Source organism: Bombina bombina, chromosome 3 (assembly GCF_027579735.1).
Source record: "Bombina bombina isolate aBomBom1 chromosome 3, aBomBom1.pri, whole genome shotgun sequence".
Classification (NCBI taxonomy): domain Eukaryota; kingdom Metazoa; phylum Chordata; class Amphibia; order Anura; family Bombinatoridae; genus Bombina; species Bombina bombina.
The window spans coordinates 740,100,721-740,121,347 of record NC_069501.1 but is presented as its reverse complement, the minus strand read 5'-3'; the positions used below and the strand labels follow the sequence as shown (position 1 = coordinate 740,121,347).

Below are 20,627 nucleotides of genomic sequence, written 5' to 3'. Positions count from 1 at the left end.
GATTTAGAAGTAACGTCAGCTGACCAGGATTTTAGCCACAGTGCTCTGCGTGCCTGAATGGCTAATCCGGAATTCTTAGCCGTAAGTTTAGTTAAATGTACTACGGCATCTGAAATAAATGAGTTAGCTAACTTAAGGGCTTTAAGCTTGTGTGCAATCTCATCTAATGGAGCTGATTCAAGTGTCTCTTCCAGAGACTCAAACCAAAATGCTGCTGCAGCCGTGACAGGCGCAATGCATACAAGAGGTTGCAATATAAAACCTTGTTGAACAAACATTTTCTTAAGGTAACTCTCTAACTTTTTATCCATTGGATCTGAAAAGGCACAGCTATCCTCCACCGGGATAGTGGTACGCTTAGCTAAAGTAGAAACTGCTCCCTCCACCTTAGGGACCGTTTGCCATAAGTCCCGTGTGGTGGCGTCTATTGGAAACATCTTTCTAAATATCGGAGGGGGTGAGAACGGCACACCGGGTCTATCCCACTCCTTAGTAACAATTTCAGTAAGTCTCTTAGGTATAGGAAAAACGTCAGTACTCGCCGGTACCGCAAAATATTTATCCAACCTACACATTTTCTCTGGTATTGCAACTGTGTTACAATCATTCAGAGCCGCTAACACCTCCCCTAGTAATACACGGAGGTTTTCCAGCTTAAATTTAAAATTTTAAATATCTGAATCCAGTTTGTTTGGATCAGAACCGTCACCCGCAGAATGAAGCTCTCCGTCCTCATGTTCTGCAAATTGTGACGCAGTGTCTGACATGGCCCTAATATTATCAGCGCACTCTGTTCTCACCCCAGAGTGATCACGCTTACCTCTTAGTTCTGGTAATTTAGCCAAAACTTCAGTCATAACAGTAGCCATATCCTGTAATGTGATTTGTAATGGCCGCCCAGATGTACTCGGCGCTACAATATCACGCACCTCCCGAGCGGGAGATGCAGGTACTGACACGTGAGGCGAGTTAGTCGGCATAACTCTCCCCTCGTTGTTTGGTGAAATATGTTCAATTTGTACAGATTGACTTTTATTTAAAGTAGCATCAATACAGTTAGTACATAAATTTCTATTGGGCTCCACTTTGGCTTTAGCACATATAGCACAGATATCTTCCTCTGAATCAGACATGTTTAACACACTAGCAAATAAACTAGCAACTTGGAAATACTTTTCAAGTAATTTACTATAATATGAAAACGTACTGTGCCTATAAGAAGCACAGAAAAAGTTATGACAGTTGAAAATTAATAAACTGAAAAGTTATAGCATCAAATCTTTGTAAAAAACACAATTTTAGCAAAGGATTGCTCCCATTAGCAAAGGATAACTAACCCTGATAGCAGAAAAAAAATAAAAATAAAAAAAAAAATACAGAAATAAACGTTTTTTTATCACAGTCAACTACAATCTCACAGCTCTGCTGTGAGTGATTACCTCCCTCAAAACAAGTTTTGAAGACCCCTGAGTTCTGTAGAGATGAACCGGATCATGCAGGGAAGACAATAAACTTCTGACTGAATTTTTTGATGCGTAGCAAAAGCGCCAAAAAAGGCCCCTCCCCCTCACACATAACAGTGAGAGAGATCAGTAAACTGTCATAAATTAAATAAAACGACTGCCAAGTGGAAAAAAATAGTGCCCAAAACATTTTTTCACCCAGTACCTCAGAAAATTAAACGATTTTACATGCCAGCAAAAAACGTTTAACATTAATAAATTGAGTGTTATTAAAAAGCCTGTTGCTAGTCCCTGCAAATTAGGCTAAAGTTTTATGCATACAGTATAATTCCAGTGAAGTGCCATTCCCCAGAATACTGAAGTGTAAAATATACATACATGACAGCCTGATACCAGTTGCTGCTACTGCATTTAAGGCTGAGTTTACATTATATCGGTATGGCAGAATTTTCTCATCAATTCCATTGTCAGAAAATAATAAGCTGCTACATACCTCTTTGCAGATTAATCTGCCCGCTGTCCCCTGATCTGAAGTTTACCTCTCCTCAGATGGCCGAGAAACAGCAATATGATCTTAACTACTCCGGCTAAAATCATAGAAAAACTCAGGTAGATTCTTCTTCAAATTCTACCAGAGAAGGAATAACACACTCCGGTGCTATTATAAAATAACAAACTTTTGATTGAAGGTATGAAACTAAGTATAATCACCACAGTCCTCTCACACATCCTATCTATTCGTTGGGTGCAAGAGAATGACTGGGAATGGCAGTTAGGGGAGGAGCTATATAGCAGCTCTGCTGGGTGAATCCTCTTGCACTTCCTGTTGGGGAGGAGTTAATATCCCATAAGTAATGGATGATCCGTGGACTGGATACACTTAACAAGAGAAAGATAGATAATCCCCTTATAACCCATTCCCCAGTTTTGCATAACCACACAGTTATATTAATATACTTTTAACCTCTATGATTATCTTGTATCTAAGCCTCTGCAAACTGCCCCTTTATTTCAGTTCTTTTGACAGACTTGCAGTTTAGCCAATCAGTGCCTGCTCCCAGATAACTTCACGTGCACGAGCACAGTGTTATCTATATGAAATACGTGAACTAACACCCTCTAGTGGTGAAAAACTGTTAAAATTAATTCTGAAAAGAGGTGGGCTTCAAGGTCTAAGAAATTAGCATATGAACCTCCTAGGTTAAGCTTTCAACTAAGAATACCAAGAGAACAAAGCAAAATTGGTGATAAAAGTAAATTGGAAAATTGTTTAAAATTACATGCTCTATCTGAATCATGAAAGTTTATTTTGGCCTAGACTGTCCCTTTAACCCTAACACCCCCTAACTTTAACATAATTAAAATAGAGCTAAATTAAAGTTACGATTATTAACTAATTAATACCTATTAAAACTAAATACAAACTTACCTGTGAGATAAAACCTAAGCTAGCTACAATATAACTAATAGTTATATTGTAGCAAGCTTAGGTTTTATTTTTATTTCACAGGTAAGTTTGTATTTAGTTTAACTAGGTAGACTTGTTAGTAAATAGTTATTAACTATACACTAAAACCTAACATTACAAAAAATAAAAAAACTACTATTACAAAAAAATAACAAACGAAATTATTCAAAACAATAAAAATTATTCCTATTCTAATACCATTTAAAAAAAATAAAATAAATAACCCACCCCAAAATAAAAAACCCTAATCTATAATAAACTACTGCTGGGATGAAGATCCTTCAAGCGGGACTTCAGCAACTATGAGTACCTAAATTGTGTTGTTTTTTTTTTTGTTGTTGTTTTTTTTTAGTTTAGGGTTTGGGCTTTTCTTAAAATAGCTAAATGCCTTTTTAAGGGCAATGTCTATACAAATGCCCTTTTCAGGGCAATGGGTAGCTTAGGTTTTTGTTAGAGTTAGGTTGTTTTGTTTTGGAGGGTTGGTTGGGTGGTGGGTTTTACTGTTGGGGGGGTCTTTGTATTTTTTACAGGTAAAAGAGCAGTTTAACTGAGGGCAATGCCCTACAAAAGGCCCTTTTAAGGGCTATTGGTGGTTTATTGTAGGCTAGGTTTTTTTTATTTTGGGTGGGCTTTTTTATTTTTTATTTTTTTAATGAATTTTTATTTGATTTAGAAGTTAAATATAACAATTGGGATCACGCAGGACCCCTGCTCTGAAAGGCTTATACACTAAATTCAAATTAACATATCCAAAATATGTTAACATACTCTAAGAACATAAAAAGTTAACATTATATAGACTTATAGTTTACTGTTCAAGACATACACAAATGATTCAAGGCAATGAGAGCACAAATTTCTTATGAAATGAAAATAAAAGTTGAGGCGAAAATAGTTCGCCTAGTTGGAACCCTGGTAAGGGCTCTGCCAGGGGGGGGTAGCCTAGGACTGAATATCTAATATAAATATATATAAAGGGGATTGGACTTAGCACAATATGAGAGTTAAAGACCAATGTTGCCTGTTGTGGATATGATAAATGTCTTGCCGCTTTTCTGTGGGATGAGACGTGCTCTAGGAAATTACGATACCAAATAGTTTGAGCTAGTATCTATCGTGTGGGAAGGAACTAGTTATCACCTGAGAAACACAGCGGTTGACTACAGCGTAAGAATCCCGCAATAATGGGATCCAAATCCCTGCCTAACCCCTCCCTAAGATAAGCTACCTCTATGTAGACTCCCTCAGAGCCCTGGCCACTGGCCCAGAAGGAGGGACACATATTATTTACTCAAACAAGTGAGGTAATGGTACATAAGAATACAGTAGCGATATATAATTGTCTCCACTGAGGGCCCCCTCATGCCCCCAGGTTGGACAGACACAGGAAAGAAGAGTATCAGTATACTTAAGGGATCACATTTGTAGCCATCAATCAATATAGCTATGATATAACTGCTTTGCCATCTGTTTCACATATTTATGTAAAGATCTCCCCCGGGGGGCTCCCCACTAACCCGCAGGCAAGACCTAAAAATAAGATATCCACTGCCTAACTATATAGTAAAGGCAAACAGCTAAGTATAGCAACATCAAGGTCCCACAACATTATTATCAGGAATGTCTTAAAACGGCGCTATATCAATCCCATTGGGTTATCATTTATGAAGGTAATGACCCGGCCTGAGTTATTAAGAGCTTAGCGTACCTAAGTTGGGGCACTTAGTCTCTGAAAACTAAAACGTTCAGCATGGGAGCCCTGGACTAATTAAATTGCGACACATTGCAAAAAAGCTTTCATTATGGATATGTGGTATGCAATGCGTCTACGCATAGGTTAAAAGTTACTGGCCACTTGATATTAAGAAGGTCATGGGAGTGTGTATGGGTATGTGAGCAGTCCTACCCCCTGAGTAGGCAGGTCCTAATAGTGTTGTCCCAGTTTATTACGCAGTCATTAAAAACAAAAAGGAAGTTCTCGGAATAGATAAAGAAGCTGTGGATTGGGATTGGGGCAAAGGGATATAAACAGCAGCATACATCGTTTGTGCTTACAGTAATTGTGCAACTAGCTCATATATGAAAACAGACTGTATCCAGCACTTCCAATGTACCGGAACTCCGGTTAGGGAGACTCTGCCTCATACCTCCCTGTGTTTCGGCCACTTTCTCCGTATAGGTCTCGTGCGCATGAGAGCTGTTTGCTACGTTCAACGCTTCATGTATACTCGCAAGTTGGGCTGAAAGAAGCTTCTGAAGGGTCTTGAAGGACAAGTACGCCATGCCCACAGCATTCAGAGAGCAGTCCTCGGTTATTGTAAACAGTCTCCTGCAAGCTGGTCCACTACCTGTCTCATAGGGGCACGAGCTTCTATTACGCCTGTAGTTTCTCCGTGGAGTACTTTTACACTCTGATCTGTGCTTTGCTTTGAGTGCCGTTACACCCAAAGTCCTTTTTTCCAAGGTATCTTCCCCCAGCCACAGTCGGTGGTAATATGTGGTCCGATCATGATACAATTACAGGCAGCTCAGCTTAGAATCTGGAGATCAAACGTCGGAGAGGCTGCATTCAGTATACTGTACGTAGGTCTGAACTCGTATAGGCCTCTGAAACATTGAGCGGTATCAGTGCTGCCCTGGATGCTCAGGCAGACGCGAAACCGCTCCGGATGAGTTGCAGAGCTTCTGTATCACGGTCCTAGCATAAAGTTGAGGATCCTAGGCTGTACTAGAGTCTGTTTATAAGCTTTAACACCCGGTCTATTCTCGGAGCTTTAGTGTAATGCGGCCATCTTGGTCGGCCGTACGCTCCGCCCCCCGGCTTTTTTATTTTTATAGGGCTATTAGATTAGGTGTAATTCTTTTTTATTTTTTATAATTTCGTTTTGTTATTTTTCGTAATTTAGTGTTTGTTATTTTTTGTAATTTAGTTTTTTTTGTAATTAGATTCTTTGTCATTTTTATAGTAGTGTTAGGATGTTTTTAATGTGTATTTTAGTTTTATTTAAAGGGACATGAAACCCAAATTTATTTTTTCATGATTCAGAAAGAGCATGCAATTTTAAACAACTTTCTAATTTACTTTAATTTTCTTCTATCTCTTGTTATCCTTGGCTAAAATGTTTTTCTACAAAAGCTCAGTAGCAGCAAAGAACCTAGCTTCTAGCTGCTGATTGGTGGGCACTGCTGCTCCTTCAACAAAGTATACCAACAGAATGAAGAAAATTTGATAATAGAAGTAAAATGGAAAGTTGTCTAAAACTGTATGTTCTACCTAAATCATGAAAGAAAATTTTTGGGTTTCATGTCCCTTTAATTGGTAGTTTATTTTAATAGTTATATTAATTTAATTGTTAGTTTAAACTTTTATTTTTTTTAATTTGACAGGTAAGTTTTCATTTAAGATAGGGAAATTGTAATTTTAATATAAAGTTAGGGGGCATTAGGTTTAGGGGTTACTAGTTTAAATGTATTGCGATGTGAGGGCTTTCGGTTTAGGGATTAATAGTTTAATTTAGTATATTTCGTTGAGGGGGGCTTTCAGTTTAGGGGTTAATAGGTTTATTATAGTGGTGGCGGTGTAGGGGTTAATAACTTTAGTATTGTGGGGGTGATGTGGGCGGACGGCAGATTAGGGGTTAATAATATTTAAATAGTGTTTGCAATGTGGGAGGGCGGCGGTTTTAGGGGTTAATAACTTTATTATAGTGGTGACAATGTCTGGGAGCGGCGGAATAGGGGTTAGTAACTTTAATATAGTGTTTGCGATGCGGGAGGGCCTTGGTTTAGGGGTTAATAGGTAGTTTATGGGTGTTAGTGTACTTTGTAACACTTTAGTTATGAGTTTTATGTAACAGTTTTGTTGTGTAAAACTCATAACTACTGGTCTCAGATTACGGATCTTGTCGTTATAGGGTGTAACGCAAGCTTTTTAGCCTCAACGCAAAACTCGTAATCTACCTGTAAGTGTAACTTGTTTCAGTTACACAAAGAGGTGTTTGGGACACAAATCTAGCCATCAATAGATTGTGCAGTAAAGGGTTTCTAGTATTCTTTTTTGCAGGTGTGGGCCAGTGAATCATATCCATTTAACACTAACATATTTTTGTTCGTTCAGATAGAGGTTGATTCTCTTAAAGCACAGTTGTCCCTACTTACCAGACAGAATCACCATTTGACTGACAAACTAAAAGAGACAGTTGACTATTCCTTGATAAAGGAGGAAAAGGTTGAACTCCATACGAAAACAAAAATGTTCCAAAAACAAATGGAGGAGCTTCAAAGGGAAAATCAACTCCTGCAAGAAAGTAAGTAATATTGCTATGTACGAAATTTGTTATTATTTCATTGTTTGTTTTGTTCCCTTTTCCTATATCTTATATAATGTAACCTTTTGTAAAATTCCAGAATTTATATGGACAGTAAAGTCAAAGTTAAACATTTATGATTCAGATCGAGCATGCAGTTTTAATCAACATTACTGCACTTGAGCCTACATGGCAGGCTCTTTAACAAAGGATACCAAGTAAAATAAGCAAGTTGTATAATATAAGTAAATGGATTGTTGTTAACATGCTCTTGCTGAATAATGAAGGTTTCTTTTTAACTTCATTGTCCCTTTAAATTGCAGACTCTAAATGTCACAAGCCTAAACAATGCTATACTATACATGGTCATTGTTTACTCAGTCAAGTGATTCATTTATATCTGTCTCTAATTAGCCTAGGCAGAGGAGATAACATTAAGGAAAACCTAGGTTTCAACATGGGCTACTTATTAATTCATGGAGACTACAACTATACTCATATTTCTTCAATATTTAAACAACTAATAGAGTTGTAAAAATAAAGCTGTATATTATTCGCAAGCTAATGGTTGCCTTGAATATATCATTAAAGCTATAATTTATTTAGGGCCAGATTACGAGTGGAGCTGAAATTAACACTTCTGCTTGAGCGTTAATTGCGCTATAAGTAAGCTTTTTGCACTCGTCGGGTTGCATTAGTATTACAAGTTGAAAGTAAACTGTTTTCGCTCTTGCGCTAATTCGTCAAGCGCAAAAAGCCTGAACTTAGAATATCAAGTGCACGTTCACATATTCCCCCGTAGAAGTCAATGTAGAAAAAAAGTCGAGAAAAAAAACCCAGCACTCCACTCTCACGGAAGCTCGATCACATATTCTCATTTGTGCTAACCCAACATGAAAATATGAATATTTCACATTCCAATGTTCTGCACATATACATCTTTCTTCATATATCTGATGGCATTTTGTTACTATATATATATATATATATATATATATATATATATATATATATATATATATATATATATATATATATACATATACAGGGAGTGCAGAATTATTAGGCAAATGAGTATTTTGACCACATCATCCTCTTTATGGATGTTGTCTTACTCCAAGCTGTATAGGCTCGAAAGCCTACTACCAATTAAGGTTATTAGGTGATGTGCATCTCTGTAATGAGAAGGGGTGTGGTCTAATGACATCAACACCCTATATCAGGTGTGCATAATTATTAGGCAACTTCCTTTCCTTTGGCAAAATGGGTCAAAAGAAGGACTTGACAGGCTCAGAAAAGTCAAAAATAGTGAGATATCTTGCAGAGGGATGCAAAGCTTCTGAAGCGTGATCATCGAACAATCAAGCGTTTCATTCAAAATAGTCAACAGGGTCGCAAGAAGCGTGTGGAAAAACCAAGGCGCAAAATAACTGCCCATGAACTGAGAAAAGTCAAGCGTGCAGCTGCCAAGATGCCACTTGCCACCAGTTTGGCCATATTTCAGAGCTGCAACATCACTGGAGTGCCCAAAAGCACAAGGTGTGCAATACTCAGAGACATGGCCAAGGTAAGAAAGGCTGAAAGACGACCACCACTGAACAAGACACACAAGCTGAAACGTCAAGACTGGGCCAAGAAATATCTCAAGACTGATTTTTCTAAGGTTTTATGGACTGATGAAATGAGAGTGAGTCTTGATGGGCCAGATGGATGGGCCCGTGGCTGGATTGGTAAAGGGCAGAGAGCTCCAGTCCGACTCAGACGCCAGCAAGGTGGAGGTGGAGTACTGGTTTGGGCTGGTATCATCAAAGATGAGCTTGTGGGGCCTTTTCGGGTTGAGGATGGAGTCAAGCTCAACTCCCAGTCCTACTGCCAGTTTCTGGAAGACACCTTCTTCAAGCAGTGGTACAGGAAAAAGTCTGCATCCTTCAAGAAAAACATGATTTTCATGCAGGACAATGCTCCATCACACGCGTCCAAGTACTCCACAGCGTGGCTGGCAAGAAAGGGTATAAAAGAAGAAAATCTAATGACATGGCCTCCTTGTTCACCTGATCTGAACCCCATTGAGAACCTGTGGTCCATCATCAAATGTGAGATTTACAAGGAGGGAAAACAGTACACCTCTCTGAACAGTGTCTGGGAGGCTGTGGTTGCTGCTGCACGCAATGTTGATGGTGAACAGATCAAAACACTGACAGAATCCATGGATGGCAGGCTTTTGAGTGTCCTTGCAAAGAAAGGTGGCTATATTGGTCACTGATTTGTTTTTGTTTTGTTTTTGAATGTCAGAAATGTATATTTGTGAATGTTGAGATGTTATATTGGTTTCACTGGTAAAAATAAATAATTGAAATGGGTATATATTTGTTTTTTGTTAAGTTGCCTAATAATTATGCACAGTAATAGTCACCTGCACACACAGATATCCCCCTAAAATAGCTAAAACTAAAAACAAACTAAAAACTACTTCCAAAAATATTCAGCTTTGATATTAATGAGTTTTTTGGGTTCATTGAGAACATGGTTGTTGTTCAATAATAAAATTAATCCTCAAAAATACAACTTGCCTAATAATTCTGCACTCCCTGTATATATATTAAAATATCTGTTTATAAATACATAGAACTTATTCTGCTATGTGCAGAACATTGGAATGTAAAATATTTACAGTAATTACACTAACACTTTATTAAAAATTAATATTGCAGAAATATGTTTTTACATGTTTTCATCTACAGGGTTCCAATGCACTTCTCTATATGTGTAAATATTAATGTGTTTATATGTGTGTATATATATATATATATATATATTCCTGGAAAAACGTCGCACTCACAGGTCTTTGGATAAAGCAAATAAAATACTTTTAATGTATTAAAAGTATTTTATTTGCTTTATCCAAAGACCTGTGAGTGCAACGTTTTTCCAGGAATATTTAATACATGTTTGCACCCAGGCAGATGACCACTGGAGGGTAACACTGTACACCGGATGGGATTATATATATATATATATATATATATATATATATATATATATATATATATATATATATATATATATATATATATATATATATATATCTGTAAATACATATATACACAAATAAATACCTAAATACATATGTACACGTATAGATACATAGATATATATAGATATATATATATATATATATATATATATATATATATATATATAAATACATACATACATACATACATACATATACATATCTAAAGATGGATATATCTATATGTTAAAGCCATTTGGCTGCCTTTTTTTAACACCTGAGACCTCATATCTTTTGATCTTTTTGTTTGCAATATTTCTTTTAAATATTTTTTATTAGATGGTGTTATTATGAGTTTAACTCTACTTTTGTAATGTATTTTTGATGTGTTTTTGTGCAACTTTTATGTTTTGAGAAACAGTTAACCAGAGCTCTGATGCTTCTAGTGTAAATCGCGATTGCGCTCAAGCAAACACGTTTACTTTCAACTTGTAATACCAGCGGTAAGTCTGACGAGTGCAAACCTTTGCGATAAACCCCTTATCGCTCGGGTTCTCCACTCGTTATCTATCCTTTAGTGTTTTTATGCTCTTTTCAGAAGTTAGTTTTAACCATCTGTTTCTTGTAAACGGTGATTGCTTTGCAGAAGTTTTACACTTATCCTATATTTTCATATGGTAGTAGTAAATAATGTGAATATCATACTGCTCTCATAATAACTAAGTTCACGTGTTACCACAAAGCAGAGAAAGAGAAAAACCATCTCTTTACTGATTTCAGGAACAAAATACCCAACCCCTGAATATGTTGCACTTCAGAATGAACTAAAAAAAGTGGAGGATGTTAGAAAACTGGACCACAATGAACATAAATCAAAGCAGGAACTCTTAGAGAAACAGCTAAGAAAGGAGGTAAGGTTTACTTATTCAGTTGCAAGGATACATTTCTGTTTTTTTTCCAATATATACTTAAATCAGAATATTTGTAAATGCATTTATACAAAATACATTTATAACACTATAACATTTTTTACTTTTTTCATGGAAGTTGTTTAATAAAAATGTTAAAAGTTAATTTAACAGGTGACACATTCAGGTCTGGAACAATTTTTGAAGAAATCAATGCCACTTTCTCAGACAGTCTCATTCGCTGGTTAGTTCACATTTGTCCAATCATTAGTAAACATGCGATTTATCATAGGTACCATTTGCAATGTTGTCATATGTGCCATATGGAATATTGTTTCTCAAAACACAAGACAGTATTAAAGTCCTTTGTAAGATATACAACATTTTCACACTATGGGCTAGATTATAATTGGAGCGCAAAATATTGCTTTACCAAAAAGCGATATTTGCGCTCCACTCATAATACCAGCTCATGCAATTGTGCGCTGGTCATACAAGCTACGTGGAATGCAAACGCGACCTCGCTTTCAAATTGCACGGAAGCTTTGCGCTCATGAATGCGTACTTCCATAGGCTCCAATGGGAGCCTCGTTCTCATGCCGTCAGACACGCATGAGAACTAGTGCAGCAAATTTTAAATATAAATGTATATGAATATATATGTATGTGTTTATATTTGTATATACACACACTGTCATAAGGTCTGGAAGGCTTTTATTTATTGTTTGTATAGCTCATGGCTTTTCCTGGCATTCTTTTAGGATCCCTAGAACTTTGCAGTTCTTACTGTTTGGAGAAGGGTCTATGTGCCAGTTCTCTAAAAGGGCAGATTTTTACTCTTTCAGTTTTGTTTCATTAGAAGATTGCCATTCATGGTTTTGTTAAGGCTTTGGTTTGTATTAAGCCTGTGATCATGCCGATTTTTCCTCCCTGGAATCTTAACTTGGTGTTAAAGTGAAGGTAAACTTTGATGAATGAAAGTAAATTTTTTAAAAATACTATTAAAAAGAGGGGCACTTTCATTCATCAAAGTTTACAAAGCAGCCGTTTTGATTAAAAACTTACCTTTTTTTCTTTTCACAGCCAGAGCATCTTCCCCCTCCTGGAAATCCTCTCTTCACACGTCAGCAATGACTAATCCGGCTTCCTCCAATCACAGCATGGCCTCATGCAATGACTACCCTAAGGGGAAAACTGTGATTGAAGGAAGCCGGATTAGTCATTGCTGACGTGTGAAGAGAGGATTTCCAGGAGGGGGAAGCTGCTCTGGCTGTGAAAAGAAAAAAAGGTAAGTTTTTAATTATAACGACTGCTTTGTAAACTTTGATGAATGAAAGTGCCCCTGTTTTTAATAGTATTTTTAAAAAACGGACTTTCATTCACCAAAGTTTACCTTCACTTTAAAGGTTTTGCAGGGTCCTCCTTTTGAGCCTCTGCATAAAGTGGATAGTAAAGTGCTATAAAACATGTTGAGATCTGTGCATATCCTTAAAGGGCTAATTTAGTTAAAATAGTTAGTATTTTTTTAAATTGCTGGCAATTATTTTAAAATAATTTTCCAAAATAAGCAAAATTAGTTACAAAGCCATGCTGTCTGGAGCAGTCAGCTCCGCCCACCCTTATCAGTGTTTAGACTCAGGCGTTGTATTTCAACTGAGTTCACAGTTTCTAGGCATGCTCCAGCAGATAAAGCCTATTGACTTTTGCATTCTACCAAAACAACAATAGTTATAGATACATCCATAGAAGAAAATGTGTGAGGGGAGTTAGAGCTATACAATTCAGGAACTAAAAAGAAAGGTCAATGGTAAGGCACTGCAGTATAAATTTGCAGGTAAAGTAATTAAAGTACATATTATTATATTTTGTCTCTATCCCAACTTGTTTTATGTCCCTTTAAGCTTCTTTCTTGGAAGGTTTTGTTTCTTTTGGCTATCTCTTCTGCTAGAAGAGTTTCTGAATTGCCTGCTCTTTCTTGTGACCATTCTTATCTTTCATCAGTATAAGGCAGTCATAAGGACTAAATTAGATTTCTTGCCTAATGTTGTGTCTTCCGACAATATGAATCGGAAAGCCTATGGTAGGAAAGTGCTTCAGTCAGTTATATGAGCTTGATTTATTTATTTTTTCTTTTGGAGTTGTGGATTTAGTTTTTCAGTGAAAAAAGGATGTTTCTTAAATCTCGCCCTTTGTGTCTCATTACTCGTGAATTCCACAACTTGGGCATTAGTTACCAGGAGTAATAGATTGTGGACTCTCATCACCTGTATGAAAGAAAACATAATTTTGTGCTTACCTGATAAATTAATTTCTTTCATGGTGGTTAGAGTCCAAAATACCCCACCCTGTGTTTTTTGTGGTGTTATCTTTTTACCTGCTATTTTATGTTGCTCTTATTTCCTTTCCTAACTCATTTTGCTTGGCTATACATTAGACTGATGTACCTGTGAGATGGGAGGTTTTTTTTTTATAGCTCTTGGGGTTTGGGAATCTTTGCCTCCTCCTAGTAATAGGGAAGAGTAATTCCTAGAAGTAATAGATCATGGACTCTCACCACCATGAAAGAAATGAATTTATACGGTAAGCATAAATAGTTTTCTTTAATAAATCAGTATGTGCCCCCAAATTGAGATACATTCAGTACAGAAGGTCTGGTTACAATTTGTTCAAGATCCTATGGTTACAATCTTTTTTTTTCTTTTCCTAGGGATACAAAATAGGCTTTATACCAGGGCTTACCAGAAGAAGGTTTCTTCTGTTTAATTTTCAAAAGGACCCTGTAATGGCAAAAGCTTTTCCCTGTCTGTTCTGGAACTTTTCTTGTGATAGTTCCAGTATCTGTCAGAATAAGGCCAAGGTTTTTATTCCAATCTTTTTATTGTCCCCAATAAGGAGACTTGCAAGCCTATTCTAGATTTCTAAATTTTGAACACGTTTCAAGGATATCAGGCCTACTTTTAAATTAGATACCTTTCAATCAATTCTACCTACTGTTGGTTTAGCTACAGCTCCCGGAATTTTTAATATGCTTCTGGGAACTTTATCTGTTTTGAGCACTCTAGGTATTTTGGTGGTTCCATTCCTGGATGATATTTTGATTCGGGCTCTTATCTTGTACCTTTGCAGTATCTCATTTAAACAGGCTTTTGTTGTTTCTTTGCAAACTTGGTTGGAGAATCAATATTCCAAAGAGTTTCCTCTTATAGGAGTCATTATAGACTCAATTTCAATGAGATACAGTTTGTGCAAGACTTTAGTCAGTCTCCAATCTTGCAGTAGCTCAATGCATGGAGATGTTAGGTCTGATTATTACAGCATCAGATGTTATTTTGTTTGCATAGTTTCATGTGAGACCTTTTTCATCCTTGCATGCTTTGACAATGATGCACGAACTTCACTCAATTTTCTCTGAGAATCCTGTTGGATTCCAAATAAACCAGTCCCTGTCTTGGTGGATATATCACAAGTTCTTTTTTCTTTGGACCTATATTGCAATACCCAGGGAGTCTGTAGATGTTTACTTTAATTCCAGCATAGAAGCTGGACAGGATACCCCTTTTGTACGTCTGAAATCAACATTAATCACTACAGGTGTAAGTTTCTCTGGTTGAAGTTTTAGTTTTATGGCTCAGGCATACACAGGGTTTCCTCAGGAGGTGAGGGTACCAATAATTTTCTTGGAACTCTGTGCAATCTTCAGGGCCTTTCAGAGCTGGCCTCTTCTGGACAAAAAAAATACTTATCTTCATTCACAATCAAACAATTTCACAACAGTGATTTATATCAATAATCAAAGGATAACTTGTTGTTTTCCTAACAATGAAAGTGATCTCTGCCCAATTCAAATTCAAGAAACCTATCTCTGTACAATTTCTGTGTTTCATATCCTAGATGTGAACAACTAGAAAGCAGCTTATCTTAGTCGCCAATTCCTTCATTCAGGGGATTGATTTCTACATTTGGCAGATTTTTTTTCAATCCGATTGTAGAATAATAGGGTCTTCTAGAGATAGACCTGATAGTTTTTCATCTAAACACCAAGCTTCTAGATATATTGCAATACCCAGGGAGTCTGTAAATGTTTACTTTAATTCTAGCATAGAAGCTGGACAGGATACCCCTTTTAAGCACTCAGTTCCTATATATATATATTTTTCCATGTCTTTCTTTTTCAATTTATGTATAGTTTGGACATCCAGCTTCTATTTCTCCTACATTGGTGTATCCGGTCCACGGCTTCATCCTTGCTTGTGGGATATTCTCAATCCCTACAGGAAGTGGCAAAGAGAGCACACAGCAAAGCTGTCCATATAGCTCCCCTCAGGCTCTGCCCCCCCAGTCATTCTCTTTGCCGCTCTAACTAGTAGCATCTCCACGGGGGTGGTAAAGAGTATGTGGTGTTTAGTTGTAGTTTTTTATTCTTCTATCAAGAGTTTGTTATTTTAAAATAGTGCTGGCTTGTACTATTTACTCTGCAGCAGAAAATGATGAAGATTTCTGCCGAGAGGAATATGATTTTAGCACCAGTAACTAAAATCCATTGCTGTTCCCACGCAGGACTGTTGAAACCAGAGAACTTCAGTTGTGGGGAACAGTTTGCAGGCTTAACTGCTTCAGGTATGATCAGTCATTTTTCTAACAAGACCTAGTAATGCTAGAAGACTGTCAGCAATCCCCTCTGGGATAGGTAAGCCATTTTTCTTAGACTCTGTATAAGATTAGGGCTTATATTAAGGGCTCTATGCTGGTTGACACTTTTGTGGGCATAATCGATTGCTTTTTAGCATGTTTTTCACTATAATTAAGATGTTTTTTCAGACTTTAAAACACTTTTGGGGTTTAATTTGCACCTGGCACTTATTTGGACACCTAATCGTGTCAGAAAGGCCCCTCCACTCTGGAATGAAGAGGGGGGAGGCCTCATTTTCATACCTCAATTGCGCAGTTGTTTTGCCTAGGCAGTTCATGCAGCTTCACGTGGGGAGTCCAGAGGCATCAGAAAAAGACTCCAGAGAGGCTTATTTCTTACTAAAATAATCCCTAAGGAAGCTAAAGGCCACAGTGGAAGCTGTGGCATAGTACTGTAGTGTGTTTAACCGGTTAATTGCTGTTATTAGCTCCGGTTTGGGCATTAAGGGGTTAATTGGTCTGAAAATTGGTGTGCAATCTTTTAAAAGCATTAAGACACTGTGGTGAAAATTTCATTAAAATCGGATGTTTATTTGATGGTTTTTTGATGTTTCAATAATAAAGTGTGCACTTTTATTATTTAAAGACACAGTAACGGTTTTGTAAAATATAATTTTTATTGCATTGAAGATCTGTTTAAGTCTGTCAAACATGTCTGACCCTTCAGATAACCTATGTTCTGTATGTTCAAAGGCCAAGGTGGTTCCCCCATTAAATTTATGTGTGAAGTGTGCCATAGCGTCCAAACAGCTTAAGGACCGTACAATCACACTTAAAGATATAGCCCAAGATGATTCTTTAGCTGAAGGTAGTGAGGATAGTTCACTATCCTCTCCTTCTGTGTCAACACCAGCTATGCCCGCGCAAGCGATGCCCAGTACATCTAGCGCACCATTTGCTATTACTATGCAGCAGTTAGCAGCAGTAATGGATAATTTTTATCCAAACTGCCAGCTTTTCCTAGGAAGCGTGATTGCTCAGTTTTTAAATACAGATAATGAGCAAGCAGACGCAGAGGATAATTTATCTGTAGTGCCCTCACATCAATCTGACTTGGCGGTGAGGGAGGGCCTGCTTGAGGGAGAAATTTCTGACACAGGAAAAGTTTCTCAGCAGGCAGAGCCTGATTCTATAGCATTTAAATTTAAGCTAGAACACCTCCGCGCCCTACTTAAGGAGGTCCTAGCTACGCTTGATGATTGTGAACCTTTGGTGGTCCCAGAAAAATTGTGTAAAATGGATAAATTCTTAGAGGTCCCAGTACACACTGATGCGTTTCCGATACCTAAGAGGGTGGCGGATATAGTGAATAAGGAGTGGGAGAAGCCAGGTGTACCTTTTGTTCCCCCTCCTATATTTAAGAAAATGTTCCCCATTGTTGACCCCAGAAAGGACGCGTGGCAGACAGTCCCTAAGGTAGAGGGGGCAGTTTCAACGCTAGCTAAGCGCAAGACTATACCAATAGAAGACAGTTGCGCTTTCAAAGATCCTATGGATAAAAAATTAGAAGGTTTACTTAAGAAATTTTTTGTTCAACAAGGTTTTCTTCTTCAACCAATTTCTTGCATTATTCCTGTAACCACTGCAGCTGCTTTTTGGTTTGAGGAATTAGAAAACTCGCTCCAGAAGGAGACTTCTTATGATGAAGTCATGGATAGAATTCACGCCCTTTCATTACAGATGCCGCTTTTCAGTTAGCTAAATTAGCGGCGAAAAATTCTGGTTTCGCAATAGTGGCGCGTAGAGCGCTTTGGCTAAAATCGTGATCGGCGGATGTGTCGTTCAAAACAAAATTGCTTAATATTCCTTTCAAGGGTAAGACCCTATTCGCGCCAGAGTTGAAAGAAATTATTTCAGATATCACTGGAGGAAAGGGACATGCCCTTCCACAGGATAGACCTCTCAAAGCTAAAAATAAGTCTAATTTTCGTTCCTTTCGCAATTTCAGGAACGGACCGGCTTCTACCTCTACAGCCACTAGGCAAGAGGGTAACGCATCCCAACCCAAACCAGCATGGAAACCATTGCAAGGCTGGAACAAGGGTAAACAGGCCAAAAAGCCTGCTGCTGCTACCAAAACAGCATGAAGGGGTAGCCCCCGATCCGGGACCAGATCTAGTAGGGGGCAGACTTTCTCTCTTTGCTCAGGCCTGGGCAAGAGATGTTCCGGACCCCTGGGCACTAGAAATTGTCTCTCAGGGGTATCTTCTAGAATTCAAGGATCTTCCTCCAAGGGGAAGGTTCCACATGTCTCGCTTATCTTTAGACCAGATAAAGAGACAGGCATTCTTACATTGCGTAGAAGACCTTTTAAAAATGGAAGTGATACACCCAGTTCCAACAGCAGAACAAGGACTGGGATTTTACTCAAACCTGTTTGTAGTTCCCAAAAAGGAAGGAACTTTCAGGCCAATTCTGGACTTAAAGATCCTAAACAAATTCCTCCGAGTTCCATCATTCAAAATGGAAACCATTCGGACAATTTTACCAATGATCCAGGAGGGTCAATATATGACTACCGTGGACTTAAAGGATGCGTACCTGCATATTCCTATCCACAAAGATCACCATCAGTTTCTGAGGTTCGCCTTTCTGGACAAGCATTACCAGTTCGTGGCTCTTCCCTTCGGATTGGCCACTGCTCCCAGAATTTTCACAGAGGTGCTAGGGTCCCTTCTAGCAGTGCTAAGGCCAAGGGGCATTGCAGTAGCACCTTACCTAGATGACATTTTAATACAGGCGTCGTCCTTTCACAAAGCAAGGGCTCATACGGACATTGTTCTAGCCTTTCTTAGGTCTCACGGGTGGAACGTGAACATAGAAAAAAGTTCCCTGTCCCCGTTCACAAGGGTTCCCTTCCTGGGAACAATAATAGACTCGGTAGAAATGAAAATCTTTCTGACGGAGGTCAGGAAATTAAAACTTTTGAACACTTGTCGAGTTCTTCAATCCGTACCTCAACCCTCCATAGCTCAGTGCATGGAGGTAATAGGACTAATGGTTGCGGCAACGGACGTGGTTCCCTTTGCTCGAATTCATTTAAGACCATTGCAACTGTGCATGCTCAAACAATGGAATGGGGATTATGCAGATTTGTCTCCCCAGATTCAGATGGACCAGAAAACCAGAGACTCACTCCTCTGGTGGTTGTCTCAGGATCACCTGTCTCAGGGAATGAGTTTCCGAAGACCGGAGTGGATCATTGTCACGACCGACGCCAGCCTCTTAGGCTGGGGCGCGGTCTGGGAGTCCCTGAAGGCTCAGGGTCTATGGTCTCGGGAAGAATCTCTTCTCCCGATAAACATTTTGGAATTGAGAGCAATATTCAGTGCGCTCCAGGCATGGCCTCAACTAGCGGAAGCCAGATTCATCAGATTTCAGTCGGACAACATGACGACTGTAGCCTACATCAATCATCAAGGGGGAACAAAGAGTTCCCTGGCGATGAGGGAGGTATCCAAGATCATCAAATGGGCAGAGGATCACTCCTGCCATCTATCAGCAATTCACATCCCAGGAGTGGACAACTGGGAAGCGGATTATCAGAGTCGTCATACTTTCCATCCGGGGGAGTGGGAACTCCACCCGGAGGTTTTTGCTCAGCTGACCCAGCTATGGGGCATTCCAGATCTGGATCTGATGGCGTCACGTCAGAACTCCAAAGTTCCACGTTACAGGTCCAGGTCCAGGGATCCCAAGGCGACATTGGTAGATGCCTTAAAAGCGCCTTGGTCGTTCAATCTAGCTTATGTCTTTCCACCGTTTCCCCTTCTCCCCCGGCTCAAACAGGAGAAGGCTTCAAACAGGAGAAGGCTTCGGTAATTCTGATAGCTCCTGCGTGGCCACGCAGGACTTGGTATGCAGACCTGGTGAATATGTCATCGGTTCCACCATGGAAGCTGCCTTTGAGACAGGACCTTCTAATTCAAGGTCCATTCGAACATCCAAACCTAGTTTCTCTGCAACTGACTGCTTGGAGATTGAACGCTTGATTCTAGCTAAGCGTGGGTTTTCAGAATCAGTTATAGATACTTTGATCCAGACTAGAAAGCCTGTCACCAGGAAAATTTACCATAAGATATGGCGGAAATATCTTTGCTGGTGCGAATCCAAGGGTTACTCATGGAGTAAGATTAGGATTCCAAGGATACTATCTTTTCTCCAAGAAGGATTGGAGAAAGGTCTTTCAGCTAGTTCCTTAAAAGGACAGATATCTGCTCTGTCTGTTTTGTTACACAAGCGTCTGGCAGCCATGCCAGATATTCAGGTGTTTGTACAGGCTTTAGTCAGAATCAAGCCTGTCTACAGACCTGTGGCTCCTCCATGGAGTCTAAATTTAGTTCTTTCAGTTCTTCAAGGGGTTCCGTTTGAACCTCTACATTCCATAGATATTAAGTTACTATCTTGGAAAGTTTTGTTTTTAGTAGCTATTTCTTCTGCTAGAAGAGTTTCTGAATTGTCTGCTTTGCAGTGTAATTCACCCTATCTGGTGTTCCATACAGATAAGGTCGTTTTACGTATAAAACCTGGTTTTCTTCCAAAGGTGGTTTCCAATAAGAATATCAACCAGGAAATAGTTGTTCCTTCTCTGTGTCCTAATCCAGTTTCTAACAAGGAACGTCTGTTACACAATCTTGATGTGGTTCGTGCTTTAAAGTTTTATCTAAAAGCAACTAAAGACTTCAGACAAACATCGTCCTTGTTTGTCGTCTATTCTGGCAAGAGAAGAGGTCAAAAGGCGACTGCGACCTCTCTGTCCTTCTGGCTAAAAAGCATCAT

General features: G+C 38.6%; 1 protein-coding gene across 1 annotated transcript in view; it reads left to right on the top strand.

Moving 5' to 3' along the window:
• OFD1 (OFD1 centriole and centriolar satellite protein) overlaps window positions 1–20,627 on the top strand; it is a 149,203-nt gene that overhangs the window by 35,517 nt on the left and 93,059 nt on the right. Inside the window, exons 13-14 of the mRNA XM_053707579.1 lie at window positions 7,049–7,238; window positions 11,032–11,162. Coding sequence (XP_053563554.1) covers window positions 7,049–7,238; window positions 11,032–11,162 — 321 coding nt within the window. The remainder of the gene's footprint in view (window positions 1–7,048; window positions 7,239–11,031; window positions 11,163–20,627) is intronic.